Consider the following 18585-nt stretch of genomic DNA (forward strand, 5'->3'; position numbering starts at 1 on the left):
GGTTTAGGGAGGGAATTTCAGAGCTTAGGGCCTAGGCAGCTGAAGGCACGGCCGCCAATGGTGGAGCGATTAAGATTGGAGGATGTGCAAGAGGCCAGAATTAGAGGAGTGCAGAGATCTCGGAGGGTTGTGGGGCTGGAAGAGATTACAGAGCTAGGGAGGGACGAGGCCATGGAGGGATTTGAAAACACGGATGAGAATTTAAAAACTGAGGCGTTGCCGGACCGGGAGCCAATGTAGGTCAGTGAGCACAGGGGTGATGGGTGAATGGGACTTGGTGCAAGTTAGGATACGGGCAGCAAAGCTTTTGATGAGCTCAAGTTTATGTATAACCAAGATGGTACTAACCCGCAGCTTGGGGGAGGCTTCTGGCTTCTTCTCCCTCCATTCCTCTATGCCCTCGACACCACCGATGTTTAATGTCACCTCTTTCAAGAGTTCTCCTCTGGTTTGAGTCTATGTCCTCCTGTTATGTCCAGCAAACAAAAGAACAGCTTTAAGGTGTTAGAAGTTTCAAGAGCACATACAGTGACATGTTAAGGCTGTAAAGTGCCTGGTAGAAATATGAGATGCTGTTCCTCAAGTTTCATTGGAACAGTGTAGGAGGCCAAGAACAGAGAGGTCTGAATGGGATGGAAATTAAAGTGACAAGCGACTGGGAGCTCAGGGTCACACTTGCTGACTGGATGGAGGTGTTCAGCAAAGTGATCACTAAATCTGCGTTTGCTGTCCACAATGTAGAGGAGACCGCTACAATACAAAGACACTGGAAGTGGAGGAAGTGGGGGCTGGTGCTTTGTTGGAATGCTTATTTTTAATATTTGCTAACATCTGAAGACAAAATCTTGCCGCAGATTGCTATGAACCTTCAAGAACTGTTTTCCCCTTGCATATAAAAACAGAAATCCCTTTAAACTGTCTGTTGCCTAATGTTGCATAGTGTACACTGGACTGGTTCTATAAGGCAGTTCAGAACAAGCTGAATTAGCATCTTATGTAACTTGTATGCATAGTGTAGAAATCTGATCTAGTTGTATCTATGTGAGAAGAGAAATTGCTCCAATACTTCTGACGTACTCAGACTGAATATTGGAAGTTCCAACAGTATATTCTTTGTGCATGGGGCATACTCTAACATAAACACACTGACATCTTAAAAGAGCTTCATAGGGCAAATCATTCTAACACATGGATGATGCATTATCATTTGCTTACGCATACACTGGGAGCAGTGATCGGCAGGGGGTTAGTGATCGGAAGGGGTCAGTGATCAGGGGGGGTATGTGATCGGGATGGGGTCAGTCTTCGGGAGGGGGCACTGATCAGGAGGGGTGGGGTCAGACATTGGGGGGGGGGGGGAGGGTGGTTTAGACATCAGGAGGGAGTCGGTCATCCGCAGAGGAGCGGGCAGATTGCGGAGTGATTCAGATAGATCGCAGGGGGTTTACAGATTTGCTTGGGCTTCTGGGGGAAGCACTCCTGCTATTCCTGGGCCACAAGCAGTGATGGATCCGGCCCTTCACCTGCCTGGTTTCCCGAGCCCTGGGATACCCGTGCTGGAGATGTCAAACTCAATTAAAAAATACCTCATTAACATCTCCGAAAGACATTAATTGCTGCAATAAGTGCCCACCTCCCCTGCACTAATTAAGGTCCCGACTTCGGTGAATAGATTACTCGCAGGTATCCAAACATGCCTCCGTTAAAAGTGGGCGCGTTGGAGCCGGGTTGTGGTTACAATCCAAAATTAATTTATGTAATCTACCTACCCGCTCCAACCCACCCGTTCTTGGGGGTTAAAAATGCTCCCCCGGTGCATTAATACACATCACACATGAATGGAAACGATTCATAAAACTGGAACCATTCCCCTGGATAGCCTTGGTTTCTTGTTTTTACTTTAAACTTAATGTTTATTCAAAGTTCAGTTACTCACAAAGATTAGTGGATATCCGAAACATGAAATGGATACTGATATCATTCGTGCATCATATATTGGCTGAGCAATGAAAGTCAGAGCTGATAAAAATAATCACCATCTGGAAACTAGATCAAAGTCAGACCAGCTTTCAGGTTCAATATTCTGTTTACCTCACTATTCAGTTACATCCAATGGGAGGGTGCAGTAAAATCGGGGTTCTGGCTCAGATCAGCACTAGGAAGAAGTGAGCAGGCTGGCTATAGACTGAGAGCTGGTGCACCTGCTGTCCAAGAGAAAATGTGCTTGAGGTCTTAAGTTCTTAAACTCAACGGTAAGGCTGTAAAATACCTGGTAGAAAGATGAGATGCTGTCCCTCAAGCTTCATTGGAAGTGTAGGAGGCCAAGAACAGAGAGGTCTGACCGGGAGCTCAGGGTCCTCTTTTTATTTGAACCCAAAAAAAAAAACCCAATTAGACTGTAAATAAACAAAAGTTCAACTAAATCTTAACAAATCAAATTAAAATTTGGTTTTCCGAATTGATGAGGGAGCTCAGGGTCCTCTTTTTATTTGAACCTAAAAAAAGAAAAACCCATTCCGACTGCAAATAAACAAAAGTTCAACCAAATCTTAACAAATCAAATTAAAATTTGGTGTTCCGAATTGATGAGGGAGCTCAGGGTCACGCTTGCTGACTGGACGGAGAAGTTCAGCCTCACTCAATCTGCGTTTGTTGACCACAATGTAGAAGAGACCGCTACAATACAAAGCCACTGGAAGTGGGGGCTGGTGCTTTGTTGGAATGCTTATTTTTAACATTTGCTAACATCTGAAGACAAAATCTTGCCGTATGACCATTCAAGAACTGTTTTCCCCTTGCATATAAAAACAGAAATCCCTTTAAACTGTCTGTTGCCTAATGTTGCCAAGGCACCTGTTCGCAAACCTCCGCTGACTTGGGCAACTTCGCTAATTAATGCCCGTAGCGTTTTCACGCTCTTGTGCAAATTGCGTGCAGTAACATTTCTAGGTTGGACGCGGCCCGTGGGGAGTAGTTCGCTCTGCCTGCCTCTCCTCCGCGGTCTTGTCCGTGCCCGGGTGGCCCTGGAGAAGGAGCGCGCGGTGTCTGGCTGTACGCTGGAGGCCATCCGCGACCTGTGGTCACCATATGGGACTGGAGGTCGTGGTGGGCACTAGGTGTAGTAATATTATTATTTAAGTTTCGTTTGTTTTATAGTTTAGTTCCTTATTAGCTGGGCCGCTTTTTTTAAAAAGGAGGCATTTTTGTTTGTTTTTGTTCAATGACACCTTATAGTTTCATTGGGAAAAGGCATTCAACCTCCTTGTCTCATTGTCTGACCTGCACGACAGCCTCCCATCACACGTGACAACATCCTGCATCGCGTGACGCACAACCGCCCGCCACCGCGACCAACCAACAGCTCGCGCGCACCGACGTCCTCATCGTCCTTGGAAATGGAGGCTGAGAACCGATCGGCTTGTCGAGGCGACCAATGAGCGAGCAGGCTCCTCCAGCTGCTGCCTGGCTATCCCGGCGTGCAGCGCGGCCTGACCCAGAAGCCGGGTCGCTGCCGCCGCTGCTTTGCTGTCGCCGCTGTCTTTCTGCAGAAAAAGAGCGAGAGATCGGCTCCCAGGCGCCGCCATGGCTGGAACAGTGGCCCGCAAGGCCGTCGACTACCTCAAAAGCAAGGATTTTCGTGACTATCTTATGAGGTGCGCTGCCCTTTTACTAACAGCCCTGCTGTCACTCGCACAGGGCGGGAGGGAAGCAGCCTACGGCCCGAGGCCCAACGGGTTGTCTTCAGGCTGAAGGCTGGGAGTCGGATTGACACCGTCTCCACGGGGACGCTTTAATGGGCTGGGCGCTCAGGCGTCCGTCTGTAACCGATGGCGATGTAGGTCATTCCAAGTTTAGTTTACATTCAAGGTCAAGCAACCCCTGTCAACACTTGCTTACCCGGGGGAGGCTGATTGAGGAAACGCGGCAGCCAATTTGCTCCCACAAACAGCAGTGTGATAATGACCAGATAATCTGTTTTAGTGATGTAGATTGAGGGATAAATATTGGGATCTTTTACGTCCGCTTGAGGGGGCAGACGGGGCCTCGGTTTAACGTCTCATCCAAAAGATGGCACCTCTGACACTGCAGCACTCCCTCAATACTGCACTGGAGTGTCAGCCTAGATTTTTGTGCCCACGTCTGTGGAGGGGAATTGAACCCACAACCTTCTAACTCAGGCAAGGGTGCTACGCACTGTGCCACAGTTGATATTCCCAAATATCCTCCACCGTGCACTGTTAGTGTGTGTGTTAATATCTAAGAAGCTCCGAGTCGCAGCTCAGTGACTGACTTGACTGGTTGCACATCTCCCAAAAAGCATGCGTTTACACGGCACCTTTCACACCCTCATGATGTCCCAAAGTGCTATCCGGACAATTTATTGCTTTTGTTGTCTTGTAGACCTATGGGAAGCCAAATTGTGCATATCAAGGCCCTGCAAACAGCAGTGAGTTAAATGACCAGTAATCTGTTTTTGGTTGTGGTGGCTAAGGGATCAGTCTTGGCCAGGGCACCAGGAGAACTCCCCTTCCATTTTTTTTGAAGAGTGCCACAGAGACTTTTACATCACCTCAACAAGAACTGTCTCATCTGAGAGATGCCACCTTTGCGAATTCATGTTTACCCTTCGTACTGCCTTAAAGTGTCAGCCTAGGTATGTGCTCAAGCCCTGGAGTTGGACACAAACCCATGACCATTTGACTCTGGCAAGTGCTCTTGGCAGAATTTTTAAAAATATTTCCTTATTCATCCCAGCCCAAGTGTAATCTTTTTGTATGATGTATGTCCCCAATTAAAATATGTTTATTACTTTAGATTGTTTAATGATTGATTTGCATTGTTGGGAACTTTAGAACTGTAGTAATACACGTGATTTTGTTCCACGTCATGTTTGAAATGTAATCAATATTTGTTTTAATGAATTTTAGGCTATTTACATCACAATATGACCTTATTAGATCAAAATTCTGTTTGTTCATGGGAAAACATATATGTTGGGGACAACAACCCCTATTCTATAAATGATTGATAGGAAACAATATCCTGTGCAAGTGTAGCTATTTGACCCCCAGCCCTTTTCAGGTTGCCTCAATTTGCTAGCAATTTACATTTGTCTTGATGTGATATGCAGCACAATAATCTCTAGGAAAGAGAAGGCTGAGGAGCGACCTGATAGAGGTGTTTAAGATTATGAAAGGGTTTGATAGGGTAGACGTAGAGAAGATGTTTCCACTTGTGCTGGAGACAAAAATAGAGACCATAAATATAAGATCGTCACTAATCAATCCAGTAAGGAATTCAGGATGAAACATCTTTACCCAGCGATTGGTTAGAATGTGGAACTTGCTACCACAGGGAGTAGTTGAGGCGAATAGCATAGATACATTTAAGAGGAAGCTAGATAAACACATGAAGGAGAAAGGAATAAAAGATTATGCTGATGGGGTTCGATGAAGTATGGTGAGAGGAAGCTCGCATGGAACATAAATACAGTTGGCCTGTTTCTGTGCTGCACATTCTATATAATGTAATCACCCTGTCGGCTGCCTGATTTAAAGACTTTTAGAAAGTGGCTAAATTTCCCAATTAAGGTAACTAAAATATTTCAAGAGCTGAATTTCTGCTCCGAACAATTGGGCATGTAAGGAATCTACAACATCCACACGAGTTCTGTACTGTTACTTTTTACTTTCTCTCCTGTAGTGTATTCATCATTCTAGTTTCACATATATCAGATGTCAGTTTGAAAGGTTGCTGTGTAATCTATTTTGTTAACTTTCATAGTCGTTCATTTTCATATTTTACGGTTACGAATGTTGATGCTACAATTTTTATTAAATACAAGTTAATAGTGGACCTTGCGAAACAGCCAAAATTTTGCCTAAACTATTGAGTGATGTACACTTGGTTATCAGGAAGATTTTCAACATTTTTGACCTGTTTTTAAATGCAATGCAGCATAGGTTTTAAAATAAATCTATTACTGGTTCACGTTGAAACAGTTTTTATAACATTTAAAAAATGCGCCTTTCCAAATAGTTTTGTAACAAGTTTAAAGCAGTCATTGGCCCAGAAATCCCGTTCGCAGGCCTCCCACGGGCGGAGGGCTGCGATCCTGAAAAATCTGCGCCTGGACCAGAGGGCTCGCGGGAGGCGCAGAATTCCGTTGCTGTGCCTCCTCAAACTGCCGGTGTGCAGGGCCCGCGTATCCCAGAGGCGCAGCGAGTTCGCAGCGTCCCTGGGATCACATGGGCCATGGGGAGCCAATCAGAGCAGGGAATCTCCATTCAGAGATTGGACAGGAAGACCTGTCAAATCTATGACTAGAGATCAGCCCCAAAACACAAGTAAAACTTCAAATACATTTTTTTTAAATCACATTTTTAAAATAACTATATAAATTACATAAATTAACTATTTTAAACAAAAATTTAAATTTTTGAAAAAAATAAAGTTTTTAACGGGGCTAAAAATAAACTTACCTTTAAAGTATTTTAAAATGATAAATCAGTGGGGAAATTTTTTTTCTTTTACTTCACCTCTTACCTTGTTAAAAGCAGGCCTTGCACCTGCTTTTCCAGGTGCAGCTGTTTCAGACTTACCTGGACTGTGAAAACTGTTGAAAAAACGGAAGTTGCAGCCGTACGCGCTGCCTATCCGGCGCAGGCGTTTGTTCTGTGGCCCTACGGGTGAGTACACAGCGTGTACACACCCGTAGGGAATGGAATTTATGGGCCATTATGCTTAACTCTGCTTGCAACAGAATCTCAGTAACTGGTTACGTGTACTTGTCTAAGTTTAGATTCAGAAGCTTGACCTTGAGTTGACTGTTCTTGTAAAGTATCAAACCAGTGTAACAGCTGGGGCAGAGCTCCCGTTGATTTCAGCTGTAAGTCTATGCGTTCGTTCCTGGCAATCCAAATAAGTATCCCACGAGTTGGCTTGCCAAGCCCTCCATTGTCTGGATCCAATCGCATCCAGTCTCGTCAATGCTGACAATTTCAACCATGGCTGGGATAAGAACACATTGATGTGGGCAGTGTATACAATATCTTGATGCTTATTCTAGTTTCATCCTGTTTTCTTGACCTTGTTCGTATAACTGCCTCAGGCCATTAATAATCCAATTTTCTTTTAAATTTCATTATTGTTTTTCCGAACAAACACTAATTTGGGGGAATTAACAGATTGTAACTTAGTTGTAAAAATCCTGAAAGACAGTGAAATGATTATCATTGTTCTACATTAAAACTTTGGGCAATAATAGCATCCAATAAAGTAATGTGTATTGGTAAGTGGACAGATGTCACAATTTTTCATTCATTAATTTTTTGAATCAAAACCAATTTTACTGGTTACTGTCTTCAAAAAGAAGATATTTGGTAAAGCTATGATTCCAAACACAACATAAGCCAAAGAAAGGTCCAGCCCATGGGCCATGTGGCCTTCAAACCCTGCAATTCCAGCCCATGAAGCCTCGGGCAATTCAGTCCTATTTGCATTTCATACTCCCAATTTATTTTCAGAATTTTGTGGGCCTGGAGGTTTGAAAGAGCTGTGCTTAGTGATGTTGCCTCATTAATAAATAAATCCTAAATTGGAAACCAATATCAGTTAGTATTAGCAACTTGGGACACCTGCAAATGGAGCATTGATTTGAACTTCATATGTAGCCCCTGAAGCTCTATGGTAGGCACCTATGCAACCAGGAGGATGAATAGATTAGGCACCACCCACATAAGTAATATTGAAAAATGGCATCATGTGGCGTGTATGTGATACTATTGTGAGGGAAATGACATGCAGGGTATAGTCTTTTTGGCACTCTCCCTCCTGAATAGTTTGGCTAAGAAGCAAGGCAGTTTTATCATTGTATAAGGTGCTTTCTTCTTTAAAAGAGGTTCCAATGATGGCTGAGTGGGTAAACTAGGAAATGTAGCCATAACCTGTGAAATTCAAGGATGCTGGGGACTATTATAAGGTACAGTAATTTCCAGTGTGCTGCATTGAAGCTTGCCTTAGACACACAAACTGTACAGCCTGGATTATGGAATAGTGTATAGAATTTACAATATTTTAGATCATTTTAACAACACTGCAAAAAGATTAATTTTATTATTTCTCCTCTTTCTCTGCTCCGTATAAACAAATGCCACACTGGATGATCCTTTATCAGTACGGTAAGCCTGAGCAATTTTAAATACATGACTTGATTACTTCAATATTTAATTTTTCTGTATTGTGATTTTCCCACTTCTTGTTTCCAATTTGGTATTCTTATCTGTGAATATAAGGGGCTGTAATTGAAGCTGGCCTCCTGCGTCTCCTTCCACCCCAAAAAAAAGCAAGGGGTGAAGAAGGGGCGAGAGGATAGTTTTAACTCTATAACCTTTTGAGGTGACCGTTGACCTTAACTGAGTCTTTTCTGTTGGTCTACATAGGCTGTATTTTGTGATGTGGATGAGCTCACCTGATGGCTCAGTAGGTAATGTTCTGTCATCTAGTACTGAGCCAAACAGAATAAACTAGTTCCAGGTATTGTCATGGATACTGAGCTGTGCAGTCATATAGGAACAGGCGTAAGCCATTCAGCCCCATGAGCCTGCTCCACCATTCAGTTAGATCATGGCTGACCTGCACCTCAACTCTATTTTCCTGCCTTTACATCATATCCCTTACTACCCTTACCTAACAAAAATCTATCGATCACAGTCTTGAAAATTTCAATTGACTTAGCATCCCCACAGCCTTTTAGGGGAGAGAGTTCCCCCAAGAGACTTCTACTACCCTTTAGTGTGAAAAAGTGCTTCCTGATTTTGCTCCTGAATGACCTAACTCTAATTTTAGGTACATTCTGACTAAACCATCAGATAAATAAATCTGTTATCCCTCATCCATTCCTTTGTCACCACTAGACTTGCCTTCCAACTCTCTCCTGGTTGGTCTCATCTTCCGTCCTACATAAACTTGAGCTCATCCAAAATTCTGCTGCCCGTACCCTAACTTGCACCAAGTCCTGATCACCTATCTTCTGCTGCCCGTACCCTAACTCGCAGCAAGTCCTGATCACCTCTCTTCTGCTGCCCGTTTTCTAACTCGCACCAAGTCCTGGTCACCTAGCTTCTGCTGCCCGTACCCTAACTCGCACCAAGTCCTGGTCACCTAGCTTCTGCTGCCCGTACCCTAACTCGCACCAAGTCCTGATCACCTCTCTTCTGCTGCCCGTACCCTAACTCGCACCAAGTCCTGATCACCTCTCTTCTGCCCGTACCCTAATTCGCACCAAGTCCTGATCACCTCTCTTCTGCTGCCCATACCCTAACTCGCACCAAGTCCTGGTCACCTAGCTTCTGCTGCCCGTACCCTAACTCGCACCAAGTCCTGATCACCTAGCTTCTGCTGCCCGTACCCTAACTCGCACCAAGTCCTGATCACCTATCTTCTCTTCTTCCCTTTGCTCGCTGACCTACATTTTATAAGGGTCAGTATAGACCCATTCAAGAGAATGTAATATCTTTCCCATGTTAAAAAATAACTAAAATTCAGTGCTTTAACATATTGGATGATTCATTTTGCTTGTTTTTTGTGCAAAGGTGAGCATTTTAAGTCGTGTAAGGAATTGTTTTGTAAAATGTGTAAGCTATTCTTTTATGCTCGTGATTTTTATGGTTGCGAAACCAAGCAATGTGTTGATTTGATTTTGATTCTTCTTTCTTGATTTGTAGCACTTTTGGGGTCCAGTAGCTAACTGGGGCTTGCCCATTGCTGCTTTCAATGATATGAAGAAAACTCCAGAGATCATCAGTGGCAGAATGACATTTGGTGAGTCGAAGCTTCCTAAAACTCTACATGCTGTGCGGTGAGCAAATGGTGCAGCAGTGAATCTGTAATAAAGCCCTCATTCAGCCATCTATTTTGTTTGAAAATGGTAAATTCACGATCTGCAGTGATATTCAGGTAGAAACACTGCAAGGTGGGCAACTTATAATGTGTTTGAATTGTACCTTGTTTAAAATAGCATCAATATTTCTGAGGGACTTCAACTGTTTAAGCTTGTACACTTAACCTAGAAAAATTGAAAGGATGTTCAGACATGCAATGAGCCCTCTTTCTACAGTCTGCGCTATCTCCCTGGTTTAAGATTTCTGTGCGCTATTAATTACTCAAAAGACTGAGGTTAAGCGAGTAACTAACAGGCTTTTATTAACAAGAGAATGAAGGTGTGCCTCGAGTGGTCGACCAGTCCAGAATACAGAGGGACTGTGGAGCAGTCACCTTTATACCTGGACTCGTGGGAGGAGTCAGCCGAGGCATGTACAGACATGTACACAGTGGAATACAAACACCCACACAGGCAGGTATAACAGTGGTTTACCACATTCACCCCTTGTTTAAAAATGAGTCCGGCGGGGTGAAGTGTATTAAAAGTTTGTGTATTGGAGTCTCTCCGGAGGTCTTGTTTGCCGCTGTGATCGACGTGGCGACGGCAGGGGTAGTGAAGCTTCCGGCGTCGAGTCCCGCGTAGGCTGGGGCACTGGTGTGTAGTCCTCGTGGGTGTCGAGCGGGTCGCGGGGCCCAGGCGCGCCGTCTGCTGGGGTTGGATATTGGATCGTGGGGGGGGGGGGGGGTGGTAGTGGGTTACTGGGGCCCCCGAGGGTGCGAGGTCTCGTATGGAGACTGTGTCCTCCCGCCCGTCCGGGTACGCAATGTAAGCATACTGGGGGTTGGCGTGGAGGAGGTCGACCCTCTCGACCAGGGGGTCCGTTTTATGGGTCCTCACGTGTCTTCTCAGTAGGACCGGCCCTGGGGACGTCAGCCATGGCGGTAGCGATGTCCCCAATATGGACTTCCTTGGGAAGACAAACATTTTCTCATGAGGGGTGGCGTTAGTGGCAGTGCAGAGCAGTGACCGAATAGTGTGGAGCGCATCGGGGAGCACATCCTGCCAGCGGGAGGTCGGAAGGCCCCTAGACTTTAAGGCTAGCAGGGCGGCCTTCCAAACTGTCGCATTCTCTCTTTCCACCTGTCTGTTCCCCCGGGGGTTGTAACTGGTGGTCCTGCTTGTGGCAATACCCCTAGCGAGCAGGTACTGGCGGAGTTCGTCGCTCATAAACGATGAGCCCCGGTCGCTATGGATATAGCTGGGGAAACCGAACAGGGTGAAGAGGTCGTTCAGACATTTAATGACCGTGGCACTGGTCATATCCGGGCAGGGGATGGCGAACGGGAAACGGGAGTACTCATCAATAATGTTGAGGAAGTACACATTGCGGTCGGAGGAGGGGAGAGGCCCTTTAAAATCAACGCTCAGGTGCTCGAAGGGGCGAGTGGCTTTTATCAGGTGAGCCCTGTCTGGTCTGTAAAAGTGCGGTTTGCACTCAGCGCAGACTTGGCAGTTCCTGGTCATGGTCCTGACCTCCTCAATGGAGTAAGGCAGGTTGCAGGCCTTGATGAAGTGGAAGAACCTGGTGACCCCCGGGTGGCAGAGGTCATTGTGGAGGGCCCGCAGTCTATCGATCTGCGCGCTGGCGCAGGTGCCACGCGATAGAGCATCCGGGGGTTCATTGAGCTTCCCGGGCCGGTACAAGATCTCGTAATTGTAGGTGGAAAGTTCGATTCTCCACCTCAAGATCTTGTCGTTTTTGATTTTGCCCCTCTGCTTGTTGTTAAACATAAAAGCAACTGAACGCTGGTCAGTGAGCAGGGTAAATCATTTTCCGGCCAGGTAGTGCCTCCAATGACGCACGGCCTCCACAATAGCCTGGGCCTCCTTCTCAACAGCGGAGTGTCTGGTCTCCGGGCCCTGGAGGGTTCGTGAAAAGAAGGCCACGGGTCTCCCCGCCTGATTAAGGGTAGCGGCCAGGGCAAAGTCGGACGCGTCGCTTTCCACCTGGAAGGGGATGGAGTCGTCCACTGCGTGCATGGTGGCTTTGGCAATGTCTTCCTTGATATGGTGGAAGGCTAAGCGGGCCTCTGCCGTCAAGGGAAAAGAGGTGGACTTGATCAGCGGATGGGCCTTGTCCGCATAGTAGGGGACCCACTGGGCGTAATAGGAGAAAAACCCTAGGCACCTCTTCAGGGCCTTGAGGCAGTGGGGCAGTGGGAGTTCCATAAGGGGACGCATCCGGTCGGGGTCGGGACTGATGACTCCGTGTTCCACAACACAGCCAAGGATGGCGAGGCGGGTTGTGCGGAATATGCACTTCTCCTTGTTATACGTCAGGTTCAGGAGTTGGGCGGTGCAGAGGAATTTTTCGAGGTTTGCGTCATGGTCCTGCAAGTCATGGCCGCAGATGGTCACATTGTCCAGATATGGGAAAGTGGCCTGCAACGCATTTTGATCGACCATCCGGTCCATCTCCCTTTGGAAGACGGAGACCCCGTTGGTGACGCCAAAGGGAACCCTAAGGAAGTGATAGAGGCGGCCGTTTGCCTCAAAGGCAGTATACTGGCGGTCCTCAGGGCGGATAGGGAGCTGGTGGTACGCTGATTTCAGGTCAGTGGTCGAGAAGACGCGGTACTGCGCGATCTGGTTGACCATATCAGCTATGCGGGGGAGTGGGTAAGCGTCCAGCAGGGTGTAGCGATTTATTGTCTGGCTGTAGTCGATGACCAGGCGCTGCTTCTCGCCGGTCTTAACGACCACAACCTGGGCTCGCCAGGGGCTGGTGCTGCCCTCAATAATCCCCTCCTTCAGGAGCCGCTCCACTTCGGTTTTAATGAAAACCCTGTCCCCGGCACTGTATCGCCTGCTCTTTGTGGCGATGGGCTTACAGTCGGGGGTGAGGTTAGCAAACAGTTGGCGGGGGGGGGTGACTCAGTGTGGAGAGGTTGCACCTGGTGCGCGGCGGGCAATTTGGAAGCTGCTGGCTGCGGACTGTGAGTGGGGGTAGGGGTCCACCGTACGCCATCGTAACACTTTTAAGGTGGCACTGAAAATCTAACCCCAGCAGAACGGCAGCGCAGAGGTGGGGCAGGACCAGAAGTTTAAAATTATCGTACACAGTCCTGTCTACTAAGAGTGTCACCACGCAGTAGCCGCCAATGTCCGCCGACTGGGACTCGGAGGCCATAGAAATCCGCTGGTGCGCAGGCAAGACTGGGAGAGAGCAACGCCGCACCGTGTCGGGGTGGATGAAGCTCTCCGTGCTCCCAGAGTCAAAAAGGCAGGTTGTTTCATGACCATTTACCTTAATGTCCATTGTGGACCGGGCCAGTTGGTGCGGTCTCGCTTGGTCCAGCGTAACGGAGGCCAGCGTAGGGGTCGGTGTGTCGCTGCGGGTATCAGATGAGGCGGTGTTGGGGGCCTGCTGCGTCCCGGCTGGCGTCCAAGATGGCGGCGTCCATGATCCCCATGTGGCTGGAGGCGTCCAAAATGGCTGCTGTTCCGGTGGTTCGCACATGGCTGGGGAGGCCCAAGATGGCGGCCCGCACGGCCCACACGCGGCGCTGCTGGGGTTCGGGGTGGCTTTTGCCCTGCAGACGCTGGCGTAGTGTCCCTTCTTCCCGCAGCCCGAGCAGATCGCATTTTTCGCCGGGCAGCGCGCTCTGGGGTGTTTGGCCTGGCCACAGAAGTAGCATTTCTGGCCTTGGGACACTGCTGCGGTAGTTGGGTCGTGGCTGGGGTGGCACGGCGCTATGAGACGGTCCTACCGTGTCCCAGGCTGTCGTTCCCCGCGGCATCCACGGTGCAGAGGAGTAGGCATCCATGCCCCGGTAGGCTGCGTCCAATGATAGTGCGAGTTCAGAGGCCTTGTTGAGGTCGAGGTCACTCTGCTCCAACAGTCGCTGTCTGGTGTAATTGGACCTGTGGCCCGCTACAAAAGCGTCCCGGATAAGTTCCTCTGTGTACACGGCGGCCTTTACATCCTTACAACCACAGGCCCGGCCAAGCACAGACAGTGCCTGAAGGTATTCCTCGGTCGATTCCCCAGGTTGTTGTTTACGACTCCCCAGGAGGTGCCTGGCGTACACCTCGTTCACTGGGCGCGTGTACTGGTCCTTGAGGAGCTTGAGAGCAGCCGTGTACGAGGTCGCGTCCTGGATGACCGAGTATGCTCGGTGGTTCACTTTGGAGGTCAGGACATCCAGTTTGTCCTCATCCGATTTGACCGTTGCAGCGGAGGCGATCAGGAATCTTTCAAAGCACCTAAGCCAGTGAGCAAACTTGGTGGATGCGTCCGCCTCCCGATGGTCTAAGTCCAGGCATGCTGGTGTGAGGATCTTCTCCATTATAAAAAAATCTTGTTAATAAAATTGATGCGCTATTAATTACTCAAAAGACTGAGGTTAAGCGAGTAACTAACAGGCTTTTATTAACAAGAGAATGAAGGTGTGCCTCGAGTGGTCGACCAGTCCAAAATACAGAGGGACTGTGGAGCAGTCACCTTTATACCTGGACTCGTGGGAGGAGTCAGCCGAGGCATGTACAGACATGTACACAGTGGAATACAAACACCCACACAGGCAGGTATAACAGTGGTTTACCACATTCTGGTAGTTTCTCTGCAGTGTGATGTGATTTGGTCCCATGACTCTACCAAAGCCACTCTGTAATTGGTGACTAGGAGGAGTGGGGAAACTGCTCTGGTTAACTTTGTGCTTTTTTGTGAGGAAGCAACTCTGCTCTGTACCGCTCCACTGGTGGCGTTGCTTCATTAGGAAATCTTAGGCAAAGTATGCTAACATGCTGTGCCTAACAATGTTCCCTTTTGTAATCAAGTGATTCTGTGTGCAAGCTCTTAGATATGCCTGTATCATTTTTAAGTAAATGTTTGACATAAATTGAACACTTCTATGTTCTGTGCGTGTAAAAAATCATTCAAATTAAAAGTAAATTGGTCTTGTGCAGCAGATGTTTCTCTTTAAATGCAATACGTAAATGGGAATGGTGTAATAACTCATCGAATAGAGAGATTATCACTTGAGTGGACCTTCTACACTGCAGTATTTTCCCCGTTGTGCCCTATATTAGATTTGGGTCCCGTGCAGGCTGCTTCTCCGATTTGCAATGGGGAAAAACCGCGTATGTGTGGAAATTTGAATAGGCCGCGCAGCCTCTTAAAGGGGCCGTGCACCCCAAAAAAAAATTCGAGGGAACATTGCCTGCAGCCCTCCGATATATCTGCGCTCTTCCAATTCTGGCCTCTTTGAGCATCCCCGATTTTAATCGCTCCACTTTTGCCGGCAATGCCTTCAGCTGCCAAGGCCCTAAGCACTGGAATTTACTCCCTAAACTGCTCCACCTCTCTACCTCTCTTTCCTCCTTTTAAGATACTCCTTAAAATCTTCCTCTTTGACCTCCTCTGCCCTAATATCTCCTTCTGTGGCTCGGTGTCAAATTTTGTTTGCTAACACTCCTGTGAAGCGCCTTGAAACATTTTAATATGTTAAATGTGCTATATTAATAAAGTTGTTATTACATTTGCTGTGTACTATTTAGATTTGGTTTAATATTGGTCATATTGACATCTCCATGGGTTTAGAATTTGCTCAGCAATTTGAAGGCGGGTGTATTGTAAACATTTAGTAATGCAGTGCCCTTCATACAAAATGACCTGCTTCTATTCTCTTTTACAGCATTGTGCTGTTACTCTCTGCTTTTCATGCGGTTTGCGTACAAGGTACAGCCCAGAAATTGGCTTTTGTTTGCCTGCCATTTCACTAATGAAGCAGCGCAGCTCACTCAGGGAGGTCGGCTGATCAAATACAAGTAAGTGTTCTTGACTTCTGAAAACAATTTTGGGTCGCACACTGTAACACTGTCCATTTAACTTCAGATTGGCTCTGGGAATTCTAATGTTGATGAAAGCTAACTATCTTTTACAATGAGCTCCTGTGCTATGGACTAGCTGATGCATTCAGATTATACATATGATGAATCTAAGAAAAGGGATACTTTTTTTTTTACGGGGTTAGGTTTACATCAACTCAAATTCATACTGAATTGTGGATTTAGAGAAGCATTCATGTTTTCAAAAGATTGTGGCAAAAAAGGGACGATCGAGTAGCCTTTGGCACAAGTACCATTTTTTTTTGTAAAGTGTTTTTCTATTTCCTTTTAATGTCCTTATCATTTACTACTGGGTACAGTAGTGGATGTAAAACCTAGAATCATTCAGCGTATGTAAGATTAGTTTATTTTTATGTTTTACTGCCCTCCCCATTAAATTTGCTGTTTTCATAAGTTACATCATTTATCCTGGGAAGTCCGCCCAGCCTTTTTCGCCTAATCGTGGAATTTAATTTTATGAAATTACTACAGTTTTGTTACACAGTACTTGTACATTGGGCTTTCTGGTACCGTTCATTATGTCACACTAGATCATTATGGGTGAGGAAGACCATTTGATCTATATTAGTCCAGTACTAATTGTTGAATGCATCCAGGGTTTTTACTTTCACCACTCCAGAGGTCCACTCCAAATGTTGATTACTCAGTGTGAAGAAGGACTCCCTAACTCAGTTATTCAGTTAGTTTTAATGGAATGGAGAGGAGATTGATGGTCTGTAATTGTCAGCATCTGTTCTATTCCCCTTTTTGAACATGGGCACTACATTGGCCTGGTAATTCCCCAGTATCCAACGACTCACTCAATGCTTATCAGTACCATATAAATCTCCTCCCTAGCAATGTACCCTCTAATTTTTTTTCGTGCGTGGTCCCTTTAAATTTCACGGCCGCACATGAGCAGTATCTCTTCCAGCGGTAGGAGCGGCCTGTGTGGGACCTCATGATTGGTGCGTGGCCGCGCAACTTGGGGGAACATTGTTTCCCTCGTCCCTTTCAGCACTCTGGGATAAATGCCATCTATCCATAGTGATTTTGTTTAACCTCTCTAGGATTTTTATGTAATTTATATCAAAGTCCTTAATTTTACTTTGGTTAACTCTGCTTGGAAGGGTGTGTTGTTCATTTTTTTCCCTTGTGAATACTTGGAGGAAATAATCATTCAGAACATTGGCTATTATATGCTCATCCTCCGTTTTGGATACATTTTGCAACTTTTATGGTTTTCATGTCTTCTCTTGTTGCCATATGCTCTGAGTCGCACCCCTTTGGGAGTCCAGTATAGTTTGCTGACCTATTTTACTATATTTTTGCACTTGATGCAAAAGCACAACTTTGAAGGGATGCCTCTACTGGTGATTAGGATGGACACCATTTTTTCACCTCTGTGGACTGGGTTTAAACCCAGCCAAGACTCCTGGGATGAAAGACTCTCTTCTGCTGGTTGTCGGGTGGCTCCAAATCTCGGCGACACTGAGCCATGGCTAACACCTGATGTACTTGGTGCTGACCATGACTTGGTAACTAAACTGAGAAGAAAGTGTTCTGCACTCCAGAACTAATGTTCTCCACCTTGCTGAGCACATAACTTTCAGAAGTGCATTTGGTAGGGAGGGGGATTGATGGGGAGGGGGGCTCGCTTTTTAAAAATTGAGCTTTTTATTAACCCAATTCCTTGCAGGGAATGATAAGTTTAATTATAAAACTCTGCTTTGCAGCTGTACTACATTAATCTGTGTATCCAGTTGCAGTGTTAAGTGTTAAATAAATGTTTCTATTTATGCAGTTTGCAGAAGAAAAATTCTGAGTGATGTCGGACTGGACCTCTTGCAGCAATTTATCTTCATGAGATCCATATGCCACCAATATACCATGATCTTTCTACATTTTTTTTCACGCACAAGATTCTACAAATCCAGCCTACGATCTTGGATAACTAACTTTTTCAAAGATATTTAATCTCAACTGTATTTTGTAATGTAGTTGATTTTCAAATTGTTTTAGCATCCCTTTCTAAAATTGCCTTAAATTAAATTTGACAGGAGCATTGGTCATGTACATATTTTTTCCCTTTAGTTTGACTTGCACTATGAGAAAATCAGTGTGTAATAATGTTGCAAGGAATAATCATGAATATTGACTTGTGTTGTAATTAATGTTTTGTTGGTAGATCAGTGGTTTTCGCTGATTTTATTAAAGTGTCACAAGACACATTGCTATGTTGTCAATTAAGAGGTGTCAGATTAATGACCAATTAACTGATCTAGTATATTTCCCCAAAAGCAAAACTTATGTGGCTGAATTACTTTTAAAAATTGAGTACTTCCAGTGCATACCACTTATGAATGGAATGCTTAGGCCAACGTATAAATGATGGGGTAAAATCAAATGAGCCTGTCCTTTTTTAAAAAAAAAAACAACAACAATACATAGGGCTATCCCTTTCTGGAATTTTGTGCTGTCAGAATGCATGTGTTGTAAAAGAGATAGAGCCGATGGTTTTTTTTTTAATGTTTGAGCTTGCACTTGACAAACTGTTTTACCCTGCTCATCCAGATTTCTAGAATCATGAATAATCACTTGCATGTCTCTTATTATGACCAATACATATGTCGATGTTTTTCTATGCAGTTACTTCATTTGTGCTGCATTTAGGCGTATTAAATTATGCATTAATCTAAAGTGCATCATCAAAAAGATTTTGCTTTAGACTTTCACACTATATTTAATCATGAGCCCATTGCACTGTAAAGTGACACTTCATTTGTACATTTTTTTTTATTCGTTCATAGGAT

General features: G+C 45.7%; 1 protein-coding gene across 1 annotated transcript; it reads left to right on the forward strand.

Moving 5' to 3' along the window:
- Positions 1-3582: 3582 nt before the first annotated feature.
- Positions 3583-18022, forward strand: mpc1 (mitochondrial pyruvate carrier 1). The gene is made up of 5 exons (XM_085981672.1): positions 3583-3653; positions 8177-8180; positions 9726-9822; positions 15580-15712; positions 17577-18022. Exons 1-5 carry the CDS (start codon positions 3583-3585, stop codon positions 17599-17601), a joined length of 330 nt encoding a protein of 109 aa, XP_085837798.1. The 3' UTR covers positions 17602-18022.
- The last annotated feature ends 563 nt before the right edge of the window (positions 18023-18585 follow it).

Source organism: Somniosus microcephalus, chromosome 3 (genome assembly GCF_052327205.1).
Source record: "Somniosus microcephalus isolate GS21.2 chromosome 3, FLI_Smic_1.0, whole genome shotgun sequence".
Lineage (NCBI taxonomy): Eukaryota > Metazoa > Chordata > Chondrichthyes > Squaliformes > Somniosidae > Somniosus > Somniosus microcephalus.

What these genes read in the sequence shown, in the direction of transcription:
- mpc1 (XM_085981672.1), top strand. Translation starts at nt 3,583, where the DNA reads ATGGCTGGAACAGTGGCCCGCAAGGCCGTCGACTACCTCAAAAGCAAG. An exon ending in CAGTGGCAGAATGACATTTG is followed by an intron (nt 9,823 to 15,579) that starts GTGAGTCGAAGC and finishes TCTCTTTTACAG; the next exon opens with CATTGTGCTGTTACTCTCTG. An exon ending in GGTCGGCTGATCAAATACAA is followed by an intron (nt 15,713 to 17,576) that starts GTAAGTGTTCTT and finishes CTATTTATGCAG; the next exon opens with TTTGCAGAAGAAAAATTCTG.